This window comes from Phalacrocorax carbo, chromosome 21, assembly GCF_963921805.1.
Source record: "Phalacrocorax carbo chromosome 21, bPhaCar2.1, whole genome shotgun sequence".
Classification (NCBI taxonomy): Eukaryota; Metazoa; Chordata; class Aves; order Suliformes; family Phalacrocoracidae; genus Phalacrocorax; species Phalacrocorax carbo.
Genome location: NC_087533.1, coordinates 6,033,579 through 6,052,369, shown reverse-complemented (window position 1 = coordinate 6,052,369; position 18,791 = coordinate 6,033,579). Strand labels below are relative to the sequence as shown.

The following is an 18,791-nucleotide window of genomic DNA, read 5'->3' as shown; positions in this document are numbered from 1 at the left end:
GCGGGGGTCCATAATCCAGATGGGCAGGAGGAGGTCACCCTTCCCGGGGAAAGCAAGTTTTGCCCCTGCCTGCTTCTCTCTGCAGGGCTCGGGCTGCTGGAGGCATGGTGGGGGCTCCTTGGGAGGGTGTCCCCCCGAGCCAGGAGGCTGAGGCCACAGGTTGCCCCTGACCTCACTGCAGGCTGGAGCCCAGCCCTGCCAAGGCCTCTCACCACACCGCCTCACACACAGGCAACCATGGCTCCGACACACAACCCAGGGCTTTATTGTGCAGAGAGAGGAACACTCCTGGAGAATAAGTTTTTTTGTTGTTGCTTTTTGTAGGGTTCATTTTTTCCCCCCCTTAACAGAATTTCTTTTACGACAAGCTGTGGAAACAACTACAAATGCTCACAAAAAAAATGAGATTTGAGACGCATCCGCGCTCTGCCGGCTGGGCTCTGTGCCTGCCCCGGCGCTCACCAGCAAGCCCAGGGAGCTGGGCACAGCCAGACCTCAGCTATACATGGCCTCAGCAGCACTAGACAGCAAGCAAGCAGGCAGGGATGGGCATGGGGTAAGAAGCAGCTCACGGTGTTTGGAGAAGAGCAAGGAGTGGGGAGCAGCTGCACGGATAGCTCAGCAGGGCTGAGGTTCACCCCATGGACCCGGATGCTCCTGCCTGCACCTTCCCCTGCCCCCGTGCCCTTCCCTGGGGGAGGGTGCAGCAGGGCCAGCCCTCCGGTCTCTCTCCCCATGGCTGACTGGGCTGCTCCTTGCCAGGAGCCGCCAGGTTTCAGGGAGACCAGAGCAGCAGGCCCACTGGCTCCTCGGGGTCCTGTGGGGCATTGGAGAAGGCCTGGGCTGGCAGATGTGGGCTGTTGCTTGGTGTCCGTCTCCACACTCTCGCTGACCCCTGGGAACATCCTGGGTGGCCAAGAGCTGGGCTGCCCTTAGGCCCTTTTCTGCCCTTAAATGGAGACAGGATAATGTTGAAAGGGAGGAGGGAGAAGAGAGGGGGCACATGGGTTTCTTCCAGCTGCACGGTGGGACTGGAGGAAGACTGTGCTGGAGGAAGGCTGCTGAGCCCACCCAGGGCCAGGTACCGCAATGTGTGCCATGAGGAAGGATTGGGGCCTCCAGATGTTCCCTGGGGAAGACAGGGTGACAGTGCAGAGGAGACCTTGGCGTCACGCTCCCATAAGGGAGCCCCCTCCCCACCAGCCTGCCTAGATCCAGCTCCGGGACCCTTGGGGAGGGGAGCAGGGGCAAAGGCAGGGCTGTAGCTAGCTCAGAGAGGCTCTGCTTGCCTCCACTGTGAGCAGATGCTGGCAGCAATTCTCTCGTCACAGCTAAGGGCTGGTTCCTGGGGAGAGTAAGCCGTGTCTCAGGCTTGGGCAGCCCAAAGGTACCAGACGATGTCTAGAGAAGGCCTCACTTCCAGCTCAGCTGTAAAAAACAGACTAGGAAAAACTTGTTGCCAAAGCACGTTTGCAGTGAGCTCCCTCCCAGGGCCCCAGAAGAGCCCTAAGGTGGCAGAGGCATTTGACAGGCGTCTTCCAGACCTGCTCCCCTCTCTTCTCCCAGCCTGGCCAGGCCCAGTTATCAACTTGTGCCTCCCCTGCTCCCTCTGTCTCTTCCCTACTTGCTCTGAGATAGGACTCGCCTTGTGCTGCCTCCCCATCGCGGCAGCTCAGGGTGACTCAGGGCTAGAGGAGCAGGCTGAGAAATCCGTAAGTCACTTGGCTAGCAGGCAGGGTGGGTCAGGGGTGCCGGCAGCCCTGTCTCCTCTGGGGGCTGTGGGCACAGCACCCAGCACAGGGACCCGTCCGCACACTCTTGTATCATCTCTCTCTCTTACCTGCCAGTTTAGCTGTCTTTCCCCAGCTGAGAACAGGCAATCCCCGAAAGTTAAAGGGATGGGAGAAGCAGGCTGTGCGGGGCTGAGGCTCCAGCATGAGCAAACCAGCCAGCCTACTGAGCGGGGAGGTGCGATGGGAGAAGCAACACTGCCTAGCGGCGCCACCATGCTTTGGAGCAGGGCATGTGTGCGTGTGATGTCAGGTCTTGGCACAGGACGGTGGTTAGCATTAGGTATACGGCTATATAGAGATAACACAGAGAGAGTTCACTTGTTCCAAATGGTTCAGCTTCTCTTTCCAAGGGCTGCGTTCTGGTGGGGGAGGTGGGTTTGCTGGGGTACTCGGTGTGTGCGTGCGTGTGTGCGTGCGTGTGTGCGTGCGCACTTTTCCTTTCACAGGGACACGAAGTCCACGGCTTGCAGGAGAGGCAGGGAAAGGAGAAGCAGCAGGAGCCACGAAGTGTTCTGGATCAAGAGGCTGAAGCCGGCGCATTTCTCCAGTTTGTCTGTGAGGACAGGGAATGGGGAGGGAGAGAAAAATTGCAGTGAAATCGCCCGGAATAGGGATTGGGCTGCATGTTATAAGGGATACTCGGACTCAGGTTCTTGCCTTTTCTCTGCCACAGAAATGCAGCAAGTCCCATCCCAACTCCTTTCCTGTTTCCCCTCCCACCTTGTGCCTATGTAGTGGTGAAAGCCTTTTGGGGCACAGAGACCCTGGAAATCATAACGCTGCCTGTGCCTGACTGAGGTGACAAGGGGATATGCACCACGTAAAACAAAGGACTCTGTGACTGGAGGACTGCTCCTGTGGGATGTAAGTGTGGAAAATCCCCGCTGTGCTCCCGCTCCAGACCACATACCTCTTCAGTCCTTCACCAGCAGATTTGTCCCCTCTGCTGGGACTGACTATGAAGCATCACCTACGGGAGGACACCCGGGCAATGTGCCCGAGGTGGGGCCCAAGGGAGGCGGGGGTAAGTAGTCTGAGATGGGGCAGAGTGAGGCCATCTGTGGGGCTGGCTGTTCTGTTTGCAGTAGGAAGGACATGTTAGGGTTGGGAAACATTTATGGGGCTCAGGGGGAGTTGGGGTCGCTATAGGGTGTTGTGGTTTTCTCTGCTGGCCCTGCCAAGCCAAGGAACAGGTGGGAAGGAGGGGCTGAGACCACACACCACTGCCTGACTCACCTTTGATGACAGTGATATTCTTTATCTGGTTGATAGTGTAGTCATTGGTGGCCCTCAGCTCGCACATGTAGACACCCTCATCACTGGTGGTGAAGCTCTGCAGGTAGAGGCACACCAGGTTCTTGTGCATGGTGACGTTGGCTCGGCTCCGGTAGACGTTCTCGGAGACACTGATGGTGCTGTGGATGACATGCTTCCTGTTGTCCTTGGTGATGCTGAACTCGTAGGTCAGGGGGTTGCTGGTTTTGTTCTCATAACGGCAGTCCACCCGGAGGCTCTGGCCCAGCAGGCAGGCACTCAGGTCCTTGATCATCTGGCAGTGGGCAGCCTGGAGGACTGGGAGAGGCAAGCAGGGGTTGGTCAGAGAGTAGCCGGCACTGGGGATGCCCAGGCAGCCTCCTGGCCCTCGCCCAGCTGCTCTGGGCCAAGCTCGCTGGAGAGCAGGGAGGAGATGCGTGTCTGCCGGCCGTACCTGTCAGGATGACAGCGATGCCGACGGCGGGGTTCATCTCTCCGCCGAGATGCCCAGCGGTGGCTGTCGCTGAGAGGGGAGCCTGGGAAGGGAGAGATAGGAAATTAGCTAGGCCATTGCCCTGGCACACAGATGCGGGCACTCGGTGGTGCAGATATGGGCACACGTGGCACGGGTGGGCAGTCTGCTTCTTGCACAAATGATGCTCTATAGCCTGCTCCTCATCATGCTGTTTGATCCTCTGTACAGGGACCAGCTGGTCCTGCGATGAACTAGGGAACTAGGCACTGTGTGTCTGGCCAACATCACCCTTCCATATCCCCAGGCAATACCAGACATGCTCTCTTTTCGTTGTCTGGATCCCCCATGCCAGACATTGAATGAGCATGGCACAGACCTGCAGCTGCCTGCAGCAAGGCCTGCGTGTGCTGCCCTCCCCACCTTCTGCCCCGTGCCCAGGGTGGGTGTATAGTCAAGGGACGGGCAGGAGAAATCAGGATGCACACCCGGTGCCTGTATATCATGGCCAGAGGGCTGTGGCTCACTGCTGTCAGGTGAGGGACCCTCCCTTGGCGCCGGCGGGCGCTGGGCCTGCCAGCCCCCCTGCGGCTCCAGTGGGTGAGCTCAGCAAAGATGACTCATTGTGATGCAGTGAGGGAAAAGGGCCAAGAGCAGCGAGAAGGAGGGACATGGCAGCTGGACAGGGAGCCAAGGCTGCTGAAGGATGGCACCAAGTCTCCAGGGTCTGAGCTGAACCTGCCTAGCTGCAGGGCGGAAGGGTTTTGGGGTGGCAGAGTCCACTGTGTGGGTCCCTGGCCTGGTGCCTGTCTCTTTTCAGGCTGCCTCCCAGTCCGTATGGGTAAAGGGCCTCCAGATGTGCTGTCAAAACCCTAGGGCTGCTGACAGTCCAATCCAGCTGAGAGGAATCAATTAAAGGTTTGCAGCCCAGCCAAGCAGCCGCATGGGGAATCCAGCCGCAGACATGCGGAATGGAGGGAGAGGGTGGGGGAGCAGCAAAGCAGATGCTGGGGCTGAAGGACACACTGAGCGCCCTGCAGTCGATCCTCCAGGCTGGCAATGTGGGGCCATGTCCAAGAGGGGGAGGTGAATTACCACCCCTTTGGGACTCCAGGCTGGCAGAGCGGAGAGCAGACCCCCAGTTTGCTCCTTCTGACCCCGGCTAAGCTTCCAGGGAAGAGCTAGAAACTGTCTGCACCCCAGCCAACTGGATGTTTCTTTTTAGCATTTTTTGGGTCTTTCATATAACGTTCTAGGAGGAAATACCAAAACCATTTGCTCACTCTGAAGTTGTGACAAATCTCTATCCACAGCCCCAAACCCTGGCCAGAAAGAAAAATTCCCCTCTGTTTGGTCTTGACAACCAAGAGGTTGCAAATGGGGGCAAGTCATGATGAAGACTACTCAAGTCTCCTCTGGGGTCATAGAAATGGGCCCCTGTCCCTTGCTTTGTCATTTCCCGGCTCTGACCCACTCGTCTTTGAATGTCCAGGGACACTATCTAGGTCACAGCCAGCCTTTCCTCCAGAAAACCAGTGCAAATAAGCTCCCAGAGAGGGGGGCTTCCTTCCATCTATGTGCAAAAGCACCCAGATCATCTAGACTCCAGGCTCACGAGCCCTTGGATCCCTTGTACCCCTTCTCTCCTCCGGACAGTGGTGCCAGGAGGACAGCTAGCCAGGTAACTCTCACTCCTGCATGACCCCAGGGGCTTTACGTAGGGACAGGACTCACGGGGGTGGTAGCATTAGGGTGACTCCAACCCTTGCAGAGCAAAGCTTTCTGGCATGGCCTCTCCCACCTGCTCAGGCCCACACCACGGTAGTAGCTCTGTGTCCACCACCGTGACACGCTAAGGGTGACAAAAGGGCTGTGGGTATGGTGGAGGTGGTGGGGGGGAGGCGTGGCGAAAGAAGAGAGCCAGACTGATGGGCTGAGAGAAACCAGGAGCCCCAGGAACCTGGCTGTGCTCGGGGGCGGCTGCCAGCAAAAGGGGGGCGCATGGGGGCTCCTGGGGACGCAGCGTGTGGCTGCGCAAGGGAGAGCGAGGCAGGCGCCGGCTCTGCGAGGGGCAGGAGGCGTCGGGGTGGCAGCTGCCCCCCTGGCAGGCAGCGGGCAGGCGTGTGGCAGTGCGCGGGGGCTGGAGGCGCGGGGGGAGGCTGGGGGTGCCCGCCTGCATGCGCACAGGCGTGCCCACGGAGGAATGCCGCAGTCCCGATCCTCCGGGGGGGGCGGCACCCGCACCAATGCGAAAAAACGGAGAGCGTCTCCCTCGGCGGCCGCCGCCCTCCGGAACCAGCCTGTCCCCGGGAGCCGGGGTCGCGTCCCGCCGCTGGGCGCCGCCCGGGCAAGGGGGGGGCTCCCCCGGCCCCGCCGCCCCACCCGGCGGCTGCGGACCCTCCCGGCGACGGAGGCGCGGCCGCCCCGACGTGTCCCCTCCCGGGCCGCCGCCACCACCCCCAGCGCCGGCGGGGGGGCCCTTTCCCGCGCGGGAGGGGGCACAGCCCGCAGGGTCGCCGCCGCCCCCGGGGCCGCCCGGTCCGGAGCGGGGCAGCGCGGCGGCGGGGCTGCCCGGGGAGGGGGGCCGCGCTTACCTGCCCGGCGCTGTCCGGTGCTGCCGGCGGCGGGGGCTGCCGGCGCTGTCCGGTGCTGCCCGCGCTGCCGCCCGCTGCTGCCCGGCGCTGCTGCCCGGCGGGGCTGTGGGCGGCGCGGCGCTCCCGCAGTTTGGGAAGGGCCGGGCGGGCGGCCCCAGCAAATCACTGCGGGGCGGCGTCACGCAGGCTCGGCCCCCGGCCCTGCGGCGCGGTGGGGGGGGCTGCCTCTGCGGGTCTGCCCCCGCCCCCGGCTGCGGCCGGCCCCGGGAGCGGGGGGGGGTGGGGGTGGGGGGGGTGGGCTCGGCCCGAGCCCGGGGCGCCGGGCAGGAAGGAAGCCCCTCGGGCAGGCGGGGGGCAAGAGGGGTTCCGCCGGGGCGGCCCCTGAGCCTGGCTTGGGTAAGGCACGCACCGGTGTGGGGAGGGGTCCCATTCTCCCCCCCGCCCCGCCCCCCAGCCCCATTCCCTCTTTCTGCAGACTGGAAGGGGCGACAGATCCCCATTGCCATGGGAACATCACATTTTGCAGGACAGCTGCCAAATCTCATCTTCCCTGGCAATGTGGGACTTGTTCTGTTGGGAAAGGAAGTGGAAAGAAGAGCTGGGCTCCGGCTTTGCTGAGGAGGGAGGAGGTATTCCCCCTCCCGAAATGAGTAGGTCTCAGGTGCCTGACAAGGCCAGCCTGCACCAAGCCACCAGAGACCCATGCAACACAAGCTTCTTCCACATGGGAAATGGCGGTGGGAACGGCAGGGGACACAGCGGAAGCTGTTTGTGATGGTGCTGGCCACAAGCCTTAAGTTTTAGGCCCAGGGCCTGTGGCAATGAGGACAGAAACAAGGTCTTGCTCCCCACAGGTTCCCATGGTTGGGAAGGGGCTAAGCAGAGCTGCTTCTGCACAGGCAAAATGCCTTTGCACCCAGAAGGCAGCCTAGCAAAAGACATCTTCCCTGCTCTTGGGCAAGGTGGAGATGACAGGAGAGCAGGGCAGCAGCAGGGAGCTGCGCTCCCTCCGGGCTTGTGTCCCAAGGCACCCCAGGAAGGAGCAGAAGCATGCAGAATGGTCTGCCCTGTACTTACCTCTTCCCACACCCCCTGGCTAGGCTCTGCAAAAAGGGCTGGCACTGTGAAAGTTGATATGAAAAGTCATATTCTGCTCCAGCAGAACCTGATCCCAGGTGACATTCGAGTGCTGAGGTTTTGCAAGCTGGCTGTGCCGTGGAGTTTTGCTAATTCTACAAAATCTTGGCTCCGTCTGCTCGCTCACTATGTGGGCTGTGGGTGTGCTGCCCCAAATGGGGCTGGACACCCAGGCTGGCTAGGGAGTCCATGATGCCCAGGGAGTATGTAGCAGGCTTCCCAGTGTGCTGCCATGTAGAGGGCAAAAGCCTCACCCTACCTGTTATGGCTGCTGGGCATCTGGCGTACCCAGGCTGTGGGGTCACACACAGCTGCATGTGCACAGCAACACAACTACACTGGTGACCCAGGATGGTACAGACTGATGGTGCTGGCTAAGGACAGGATTAAAGGCATGACAAACTGACACAGAAAACCACCAACATGACTGGAAGCCGATCAATGCAATGCAAACAGACAAGCACAAGAGGAGTGTTGCCAAATTGTCAGGGTGCAACAAATACAAGCATGAGGTCTGCATCCAAACAGAGCTGTGATATGGGACAGCATATGTAACCATACACACACACGATCGCACATGGGTCCCTTTTACATCTAGCCCCACATCTCCGCAAGCTGTGTCTCCTCCACAAGCTGTCTCTCCTCCATATCCCCACCCTCACCCCCAGCTATACGAACATAGGCAACCAGGGAATTGAAGGCTTGGCTTTTGGAGGCATGCAGTTGCCCAAGTCCCATTGCAAGAGATTTCAGCTCCCTTTAAATCTCTGGCTGGTGGTGCTGTGGAGGCCCGCATGATTGTGCAGTTTCTGGGCAGTGCTGGCAGTGAGTGTCCTGCATAGGCATTTGCAGGAAGCTCCTTGCAGAGGTTCTTCAGCTGGATAGTCCATTCGCTGCAGATTGCAGTCTGGCTGCCATCCATAAACAAGAGAAAACCAGTCCCCAAGTCACACCTAATGCAGAGGCCTCCAGATATTAGTCAAAGAAAAAAAACAAAACCAAAAAACCTAAAAACAAAACACCACCAAAAAGGGTGGGGAGGGGTAAATCTAATAATGACACAGACAAATGGAGAGGGGGCAAGCAGAATTTACAGTAGCAGGTATCAGACAGATAAACAGCCAGGCATAAACATGGTCAAGGAGGTAGCCAAATAGACACTGCAGCACAGCAGTGCAGATACCAGCAGGTGTGGGTTGATGTGGCAGAACAGATAGACAAGCAGGCAGAAGCAGGGCACAGACAGCCCTCTTAGGAGTTCAGATAAGCCCAGCTACCCCTAGCTCCTGTCTGGAGAGAAAGGCAGGGCATGTGTGGAGTCCTGCTCCAATGGAGTGTGTTGGGGGCATCACAGCTGCCAGTAGCTCAAGGGCCTTTCGCAGTAGCTGCAGGAGGCAGGCTGGGAGCAGAGGCACTGAGGAGGACCATGACTCGGGTGCCTGGTGCTGCTGCAGCTATTAAAACCTGGCCTTGCCCCAAGGACATCCTGCTGCAGGGGATGCACTTCTAGGAGGGACATCTTTCCCAAGAGGAACATCTATCCCCTACCCTCAGCCTACCCTAAACACAGCAATAAGTGAGTGTCTCTCCCTCCTGCTCATGAAACACTGCACAGTGTACTCCCTGGGTCCTGCTCAAAATGTGACAGCAGGATGCCTACGCAGCAGCTGGTCCCCGTACAGCACGCATTTGTCCCCCACTGCTAATTGCTGGGGAGGGGAGGTATGAAGTCCCACCTACTGGGACCTGAGAGCAGCACTCCTGGAGAAAGGCCCCTGGCATCCTCTCTAAGGCCATTAGACCTGGGGAATTACAGGATGGAGGAGTGGGGGAGGGCATCTGAGATTCAGTGCAATTGATCTGGCAGAGATTGCAGCTCTAGGCTTGACTGATAGAAATGCTCACCTGCCTTGCAGGGCAGCACCTGCCCCTGCGCATCCCCACTCTGCTTGGCAGTCTGGCCAAGCCCCAGAGCTCTAGCTGGCAGGAGGACTGCAAAGGATTCATGCTTCTCACTGCACTAAGCCAAACCCAGGCTGTTCCTGTTCCACCTTTGAGGAACAAGAAAGGCTACGGAAGAGCTTTGCCCTTGATTGGAGAGACCGAATGGCCCCTGGGAGCCCAGCGAGGCCCCACAGATGCTATATGTAGCATAGCCTAGATACAAATCCCCTGGGCTTTGTGGCACCACTGCACAGAACAGGGGTGGAGGAGACTGCTCCCCTCCTTCCTGCATGCAGCACACAGCCACAGAAAACAGGAGCAGGCAGGGCTCCTGCTGCAGCACTGGTCCAGGGTCTACTTTGCTTTGAGCAGCCACGTTAGCATAGCAGAGGAGGTGGCTGGCTGGCACAAAGGCCCAGCTCTGCCAGGGTGGCTTGCCTGCAGTGTGCAAGGCTCTGCTGTCGTAGCCTCTACCTGTTCTATGGCTGTACCCTGAGTACACACCTCAGTCTAACAGAGAGAGATCCAGGGCTAGGAACGACCTGTGGGGAATCAGCTCACATCCCTGCACTGACATACCTGCCCACAGGAAGATCACTCCCTTCCCTCTGTTCCTCCCTGTTTGCCTGCGTGCTCTGGCTAGCAGAAAGTCCCGGCCCTGGGCTCACTCCCAGCCCTGCAAGAGTGCTCCAGACCAGGGATGCTATGCCCCCCTGCTTGTTGTGGTGGCTTGCCTTGAAGGGAGGCTTCTCACGGAGACTGCCAGCAGGGATTGTTTGCTACAGTGCAGGATCCCCCATCGTAAATCCCTGCTTCACCTGGTACTGCTGTCTTTCCACTCTAGTGGGATCTGAGTGGCACCAGGCAAGATCCCGGCAATGCAGCTCTTCTGTGCAAGCAGAGCAGAGCAATTCTCCTTGTGATCTGGTGCCCATCTGGAGGAGTGGGTGACCACCTCTGTCTGCTTCTATCCCTTCCTGCCCACAGCCACTAAAATCTTCCTGCAAGATACTTGGAAATCCTTGTGGGAGCCAACCAGGACACTAGAAACCAACTCAGCCTGGAATAGGGGGTTGACTGAGGCACAGAGCTCTCTGCTTGCTCCATCTGCTCCCCAGACTGAGTGGGAGCAGTGCTTGGCTGCCTCCCATTGCAACCAGTGATGCATCCTGCTGGCAATTGACAAGGACTACTTTTTTCACCCCACAGCTGCAAGGATAGAGGAGCTTCTTTCTGCACCATGCTGTGCAAACCTGATCTCTGCTGAGCTCAAAGGGATACTTGTCCCTGGGGGAAGAAGAAAATTTTCTGCCAACTGAACCAGGCAGGTTTGGCAGACAACTCAGCTCCTAGCTCAGAGTTTGCAGATGGACATCTCTTACCTCTAGGGTGAGTGGCCAGAAGGCCCGTATTCAACCTCTTTGCAAGGGTGCCACGTACTATGGGCTCTTCGTATGAGAGTAAACACAGAGAGAGAGTTGGAACCGGGAAAAGATGCCACTTCAGATGATGAAACTTCCTTCTTTCACCCGCTGAACACCTTACCCTGTGTCACACTACCTCCCCACCCCCTTAAGATGGTAATCAAGGGGGGTGTCTCTGGGGGCTGATGCCAGGTTGTGCAGCATTAAAAGTCCTAGAAAGGCAGCTGATTCTCAGAGACCCCTGTGTTTTGGAGAAATTTACCCGTGTGGAAAAGGAGAAGCTCCTAAGGCCTTCCTAGAAAGATGCTGGACAGAAAAAGGAACACAGAGCACAGCACAGCTTCTGCTCCCCATCCCTGACCTAGCTTTCTCTTTTCTGTCTCAGGAAAGATGAACAATGCAAGTTACAGAAAATGGAAATAGTTTCCCTGAAATCTCTCCTCCTACCTGCTAAGTCTTAAAGAATGGAAATTGTGTATTATCATTCCTTATTTATGAAGAAGCCATCAGGCCAGGACGATTAACTCTCACCACGCAGGCTCCTGCAGACAGTTCCAGAGAAAAGTCACTGGAAGCAACTGCCTGCTGGGTGCCCCTGTACTCCAAGCCAGCCAGGAAGGTCCTTGCTCTGGAGAGATGCAGGATAATAAAGGCAAGCAAGTTTGCCCTTTCAGGCACAGAACAGAACCTGGTTCTGCATTGATGCTGGACACCGTCAGGAAAACTGGTGACAGAGGGAGACCCAGGCCTGGTGCTCACCCCAGCAGTGCTGGAAGGGCAGGGGCTGTCGCTACAGCACAGACAGTGCTTCCCTTCAGCAGCCAGCCAGCTGCTCCCTGCACTTGGGTTTGTGTCATCAGCTCCAGCGCTCCCTCATCCACCCCATTGTCAGCCAGGACAATGGGAGCGTGGACCCAGGCTGAGCAAGGAAGGGCTTCCCCCTGCTCCCTGCCTTCTTGCAAGCCTGTGCTGCCAGCGTGCCTCCTTAGTGCTCCTGCCCCCAGGACGGCTGAGGGGAAAGATGGCACTCCCTGCCCAGAGCCTGATGCTGGCTCTCATAATAGGCACTTAGCAAGGCCTGCTCCCTGCGTTACCCTTTGTCTCAGCATCAGGCCACAAACACCAGCATCCCTTCGGCCATATCTGGCTGCGCAAGCAGACTTGTGCTCGCCTTAGTCCCTCAGTGACTCCTCCCAGTCTGTAACAATACATTGTTTGGAGCAGAGGAAGACGTTCAAGTGCTTCCCAGGCAGCTTTTTACCCATTGTTGTCTGCTGCTGTTTGCTTAGTAGGCTGGAGAACCTTGCGGTTCTGGGCTCTTGAGGCAGAGCTGGGAAGGCAGAGGCCCCTGGACCCCCAAGACCGCAGGAAATGCGTCCCTTCCTACCTGTGTGCATCAGTTTTGCCATAGAAAACCGTGGCCTGACAAAATTCCTTCCTTTTTTTTGTCCAGGCCAACCCTCTGCTTTCAAATACTGATTGCTAGGAGACAGATGGCTGATAAAGACACCACAGTCAAAAAGAAACACTGAGCTTTTGTAAAGAGAAACGACAGCCATGGGTAAAAGCTAGACATGAAAGGGAAAGAAGAGAGTCTCGATTGTAGCAGTGAAGGAGTTACCCAAGCACCCACTGAAGAGCTGTATGCTGGCGTGAGTGCTCTCCCATGTACTCACTGAGTTACCACAAGCACCAAAGGCCTCCAGCAAACAGAGTCTCAATCACTTCATTTATGCTATAGTACAGAGAATTTTTTCCAACAGTGCTACAACACCAAATGTCTGAAAACACTGCTGTCTTGGGATTTTTCCATCATAATGTCACTAGAGGCAGGCAAGAGGGCCCAGCCTTAGCCCAGCACAAGCCCCTTGCCTCATAATACAACAGCTCTCGTGGAGACATCCCCAGATGTTTCTGCACCGCTGGAGCACTGAAGACAGGCACCTCCAGGAAGCCAAAGTTTGCTCAGAAGTGAGGTCCCATGTGGCAGTGTGCTCCCCCTCACCTGATCCCTTGCCCCGGGCTCTGCTCAAGTGATAAGTACCAGTGACAGTTGTAATAACACGCACTGGGTTGTGATGGCTGCATCTGTCTCAAAATGGAGTCCCAGGAAACAGAAGACCACAAAATAGCTGAGGGGTAATTTATGGATGTGTGTCCTTGTCCACCTAACCAGAGTGCTAATTAATATCCAACTCAAGCCACACTTGGCAGAAACTAACATCTGCAGCTGGTACGTAGGTATGACTATGAGCCAATCATCTTTTGGGGACATTTTCTGCACTGAAAGAACTCAACTCTCTAGAGCTGAATTATCTGTTCAGCTATTCTAATCTATTATTATAAGCAAGCAATTTTTGGGGAGGTTCAGTTGCAGTTGGATGAATAAGCCTAATTCATACAATGCCGTTAGTAACTTTAAACTTAGGAAACTACTCCAAGGGGAACTTTGAATTCTTCCAAAACATGTCAATACAACTTATTTCCACCATAGTCAAATCTGAGGACTGCCTACTGTACCGAGTGCACAGTCTCATTTGCAAGCATAAGTTCACAGCAAAATCTTTCTTACCTCTAAGTTCCACCCTATCACCACTGTTTCCTTAGGAAGATAGACCTTAAATGCGGTTTAGGTGTGGGCGTTGGAAAGAAGACAGGATCATGACAGGGACCTAATGCTGCTTTATCTAAAACATCGGTAACTGAACAAGCTAAGGCCCTGCCATTCCTAGCATGTTTTAAGTTTAGCCTAGTAGCTTAATATACATGAGAAGAAAACAGCACCCTTCTCTCTTTAATGACTTCATCAAAGGACAACAGCACAGCTGGTAATTACGGTCTCCTCTGTAAATGCAAGCAGCAAAACGAAACAGCCTGAAAGGAGGACACCACTGGCGAGAGCCTCACAGGGAAAAGTACGATGGGTACCACAGCCGTGCTTGGCAGCGCTGTCCAGGCCGCACTAACTGCCCTTTGCAAGGCCCTGCTTCAATATTGCAACAGCTGCCAACTTACTCCTTTTAAGTGACACCAAAACTTCTCCCCAGGAGTTTCACATCAAAGCTGCCACTCCCACAAAACAGTGGGTTTATTCCACACCTTCCTTATTTTCTAGAGCAAGGCAGGGACCCCAGATGCAGGGACAAGTATAGCTGCTCTGTTTAGAGGCCCTTTTCTCTGGTACTGACAGCTGCAGAACTGTAGAGCCCTGTACTGTTACTAGAAATAAACAAGTGAAAGGCAATGCATAAAGAATAAACTTCTGCAACTTCCAAAAGTAAACACCCCCTGACTCTATCTCTGGATAATATCTCTCCCTGTAGCTTCAGATATCTTGAGCATGCTGAGAAACAGAAGTGGCGCAGCACTTAGCTAAACATTGCTGAGTTTAGGATCCTGGCAGCCAACCTGATGACAATCTCCTACTCTTTTAAAGTAAGTTTCATGGTTTATTAATCTGTGCATTGCAACTTAATAATATCCTGTATGTTAAATGCACAGCTTCATATTTGTCTGTAAACAAAACACCTGGCAACAGGCTGTGTCACTATCAAAGCTACAGCACCTCACCCTTCTTCTGGAGCTCTTCAGCTCCAGATTCAGCAAAGCTCTTGCAAGCAGCCACTCCAGACCCCTGAAATACTGCAGTACAGTTACGCAGCCACACAATACCCCCGGTGTGGCACTGCTCCCATATCTGCTCTGGTATTTTTGTGACTATAGGCATTGAGAGCTACTTACAAGCACGTGCAGAATAGAACACATACATAAGTAACCACAAGTGCACCAGCGGAGTAAGGCTCGCTTTTTCTTAGTTTCAGATTTGAGCACTCCTTTATTTGAGCAAATCCTCTGCTACAGAAGGCACATGAAATGCCCCCAAGGATGTCCCATTACCAGGCCAGGCACAGGGTCTAAGTAAGACCTACTGGCAATCCTGGAGATCTGCCCTATAGTATATCCAGTATGGCCACCTATCTGGACACCGCATCATGATACCACTTGTAAGCAGCTAGAACAAATACACAACCACCTAATCACAGCAATAACTCCAACAGCTGTTACAAAGGTTAAAAAAAAGAAGTGTTATACAAACGTAAAGAGAATAAGAAAAATTAGGTATGAGAAGTGCTATAAATACAACAAAGATGGAAAAAGCCTTTTATTGACAAATCAGAACATTGAAGAGCATGAAAAAGGGACATCAGAGACATGAATCAGGACACAGATTACAAAGATTGTCTAGATACTGGGGTCGAACTGCTTCCTCCTCTGTGGAGATGCTGCAATAAAAACAAACATAATAAGAAACAACACCACCACAAAACTTAGGGACTAGAGAAAAAAAAAACAACATCCTAAAAGAACAGCTCTGCCATAGAAAAACCGTTTAACATCTAGGATACACCATTCCCTACACCTACATATCTGGTAGAAAAAACCTCTGAAGAAAACCTAAAGCAGCAACTCCCTCCATGCAGTATATAATGACAACCCCCACTATCCCATAAAAACCCTCCTGCTTCAGAGCTCATCTCACCTGAGCCGTGCACAGCAGAGCTCCGGCCGGTGCTGGAGCCGGGCTCGGAGGCGGGCACCCCGGGCAAAGCAAGCTGGGCACGCAAGGCGGCGGCCAAAGAGGCTGCGCCCCTGCTTACAGGGGGCTCGAGCCGCTGCCTGGACAGCAAAGCGCCCGGGACTCCAGGGCACTGGCCGGGCCCCGGCTTACAGGGCGGCCCTGGTCCCAAAGGCCCACGGAGGCTCCTTCTCTCCGATTCAGGGGCACCCTGACCCACACCCCGCTAACGGGGCGGTCACCCCACGCAGGCTGCCAGCGGAGCACAAAGGCTCCCAGACCGGGACCCTGATTACAGGCAGGTCGACACACAGGGAGCCAGAGAGCTCGGCCTTCCCCCACAGCGACAGGAACGAGACTCAAAGTCAGGCAGCGGAGCTTCACGGCCAAAGGCTGGGGGGCCGGGGCCCCGGCCCCGAGGACAGGGAGGGCACACATGCCCGGCCCCCACACCTCCTGGCCCCACGCCTCTGAAAGGCCGGGGCCAGGGGCACCCGCCTGCTTACAGGGGGTCCCTCCAAGCGCAGGGGACGCGCACGGCCCTGCTTACAGGGTGGCGGTCCCGCTCGGCTCCCACAAGCCCCACGGAGCCCGAGGCTCCGACCTGCGCCCGACTTAGGGGCCGGCCGTCCTGGCTGCAGCACATCACCACGTCTTCAGGAGCCCAGGGAGCGACCTCGACCCCAACCGCGGGGAGGTCGCTCCAGCAAAAGCGGCGCCAAAGGCGCGACTGCGCCCTCGGGCACAGCTCTCCCTCAACCTGCACCCTCTAAAGGGCGAGGGAGGGCTCGTTCCTGGTGGCTGGCTAAAGCAGCCTCCCCAGCCCTGCTTACAGGGGCTCGGGCTGCTCCTGGGGACAGGACAGAGGGCTCCACGGCTCCTGACACACGCCCTGAGCGCACTCAGGGCTGGCACGCTGGCAGCTCGCCAGCAGGACAGGCAGCCACGCAGGCAGAGACCCAGGCCCTGACTACAGGCTGGTCACCTTGCCCACGCTACGACTAAGCGGCTTCGCTCCGTCCTTAGAGGGAAGGGAAAGGGGCAAGCCCGGACTCCCCCTCCGCTCGCGGGGTCAGAGGGGACCCCCCGTTGCTGCACAGAGCCCTTCTTTCCCTCCCGGGAAGTTGAAGCTAAGCTGCAGCGATTTTAAGGGGGGGCCTAAAGGACAAGCTCACTCACTCGCTCACACCGACAAGGACAGGGACAAGGGGGGAACACACACACAAACACAACTTCCCGGAACAGAGAGCGCGAGCTCTGTGCAGCCAATGTCTGGGGAGCCATCCCTACCCCCGAGCAGGAGAGGAGAGCCTCAGACCTGCCCCCCGGGCTGCACGGAGGCCGAGGGGGGGCCTCAACGTGCCAAGGGGCCTCACGGGTGGCCGAGGAGCAAATGCCGTGACACGCCCCGACTCCGGGGGGTCACGCTGGCCAGGCCACCGGCAGGCAGAAAGCCGCCGCCGGGGTGGGAATACGGCCCTCCCCTGCTTACAGGGTGGGCTTGGGGTCCTGCGAGCTCCATTTCCCCCTCGGGTGCGGAGGCGGTGGCGCTCACCCTCCTTACAGGGTCACCACTCCCTCCGGGCAGCCAGAGGAGCAAGGGCGGCAAAAGGCCCACGACAGCAAAAGCAAAGACCGAGCCCTGGTTACAGGGAGGTCGCCCAGCGCAAAGCCAGCGGGGGCACCCCAAAGGTGCCCGCCCCGCTCTTACGCGACCGCGCCCCGGAGACAGGGAGGTCCCTTTGCCCAGAGTGCCTTTCTCGTGGCCCCTCCGCAGCCCGACGCCGCTCCCCGCTCCTCTTCTCGCTCACTCTTGCCTCGCCGTTCCACACGACGCCTCTTCTCTCTCCTCCGCCAGCTGCTGCCGAGGAAGGAGGACACGGTTAGGCCTGAGAATCACAGAATCACAGCTTGGAAGGGACCTCAGGGATTGTCTAGTCTACCCTTTGAGAAGCACCAGCTCCTCCACCCCAGAGGAAGCTCCCCGAGGCACCACCTTCACAAAACCCTGCTGCTTCAGAGCTCATCTCACCTGAGCCGTGCACAGCAGAGCTCCGGCCGGTGCTGGAGCCGGGCTCGGAGGCGGGCACCCCGGGCAAAGCAAGCTGGGCACGCAAGGCGGCGGCCAAAGAGGCTGCGCCCCTGCTTACAGGGGGCTCGAGCCGCTGCCTGGACAGCAAAGCGCCCGGGACTCCAGGGCACTGGCCGGGCCCCGGTCCCAAAGGCCCACGGAGGCTCCTTCTCTCCGATTCAGGGGCACCCTGACCCACACCCCGCTAACAGGGCGGTAACCCCACGCAGGCTGCCAGCGGAGCACAAAGGCTCCCAGACCGGGACCCTGATTACAGGCAGGTCGACACACAGGGAGCCAGAGAGCTCGGCCTTCCCCCACAGCGACAGGAACGAGACTCAAAGCCAGGCAGCGGAGCTTCACGGCCAAAGGCTGGGGGGCCGGGGCCCTGGCCCCGAGGACAGGGAGGGCACACATGCCCGGCCCCCACACCTCCTGGCCCCACGCCTCTGAAAGGCCGGGGCCAGGGGCACCCACCTGCTTACAGGGGGTCCCTCCAAGCGCAGGGGACGCGCACGGCCCTGCTTACAGGGTGGCGGTCCCGCTCGGCTCCCACAAGCCCCACGGAGCCCGAGGCTCCGACCTGCGCCCGACTTAGGGGCCGGCCGTCCTGGCTGCAGCACATCACCACGTCTTCAGGAGCCCAGGGAGCGACCTCGACCCCAACCGCGGGGAGGTCGCTCCAGCAAAAGCGGCGCCAAAGGCGCGACTGCGCCCTCGGGCACAGCTCTCCCTCAACCTGCACCCTCTAAAGGGCGAGGGAGGGCTCGTTCCTGGTGGCTGGCTAAAGCAGCCTCCCCAGCCCTGCTTACAGGGGCTCGGGCTGCTCCTGGGGACAGGACAGAGGGCTCCACGGCTCCTGACACACGCCCTGAGCGCACTCAGGGCTGGCACGCTGGCAGCTCGCCAGCAGGACAGGCAGCCACGCAGGCAGAGACCCAGGCCCTGACTACAGGCTGGTCGCCTTGCCCACGCTACGACTAAGCGGCTTCGCTCCGTCCTTAGAGGGAAGGGAAAGGGGCAAGCCCGGACTCCCCCTCCGCTCGCGGGGTCAGAGGGGACCCCCCGTTGCTGCACAGAGCCCTTCTTTCCCTCCCGGGAAGTTGAAGCTAAGCTGCAGCGATTTTAAGGGGGGGCCTAAAGGACAAGCTCACTCACTCGCTCACACCGACAAGGACAGGGACAAGGGGGGAACACACACACAAACACAACTTCCCAGAAGAGAGAGCGCGAGCTCTGTGCAGCCAATGTCTGGGGAGCCATCCCTACCCCCGAGCAGGAGAGGAGAGCCTCAGACCTGCCCCCCGGGCTGCACGGAGGCCGAGGGGGGGCCTCAACGTGCCAAGGGGCCTCACGGGTGGCCGAGGAGCAAATGCCGTGACACGCCCCGACTCCGGGGGGTCACGCTGGCCAGGCCGCCGGCAGGCAGAAAGCCGCCGCCGGGGCGGGAATACGGCCCTCCCCTGCTTACAGGGTGGGCTTGGGGTCCTGCGAGCTCCATTTCCCCCTCGGGTGCGGAGGCAGTG

General features: G+C 57.9%; 2 protein-coding genes and 1 long non-coding RNA gene across 4 annotated transcripts in view; 1 reads left to right on the top strand and 2 right to left on the bottom strand.

Moving 5' to 3' along the window:
* CBL (Cbl proto-oncogene) overlaps positions 1 to 18,791 on the top strand; it is a 569,152-nt gene that overhangs the window by 121,350 nt on the left and 429,011 nt on the right. The window lies entirely within an intron of this gene.
* Positions 243 to 6,244, bottom strand: THY1 (Thy-1 cell surface antigen). Of its 2 annotated transcripts, XR_010375914.1 has the most exons (5): positions 6,114 to 6,244; positions 3,502 to 3,583; positions 3,030 to 3,365; positions 1,841 to 2,346; positions 243 to 949 (listed from the first exon to the last, which is right to left on the bottom strand). XR_010375914.1 is itself a non-coding variant. In XM_064470828.1 (4 exons), exons 2-4 carry the CDS (start codon positions 3,536 to 3,538, stop codon positions 2,234 to 2,236), a joined length of 486 nt encoding a protein of 161 aa, XP_064326898.1. In that variant the 5' UTR covers positions 3,539 to 3,583; positions 6,114 to 6,244; the 3' UTR covers positions 243 to 2,233. The 2 variants fall into 2 exon arrangements, 1 of the variants encoding a protein (XP_064326898.1); XM_064470828.1 differs by having other exon boundaries at positions 243 to 2,346.
* On the bottom strand, positions 14,766 to 15,493 carry LOC135316655 (uncharacterized). The gene is made up of 2 exons (XR_010375895.1): positions 15,159 to 15,493; positions 14,766 to 14,901 (listed from the first exon to the last, which is right to left on the bottom strand). It is a non-coding gene; the product is annotated as an uncharacterized LOC135316655 (long non-coding RNA).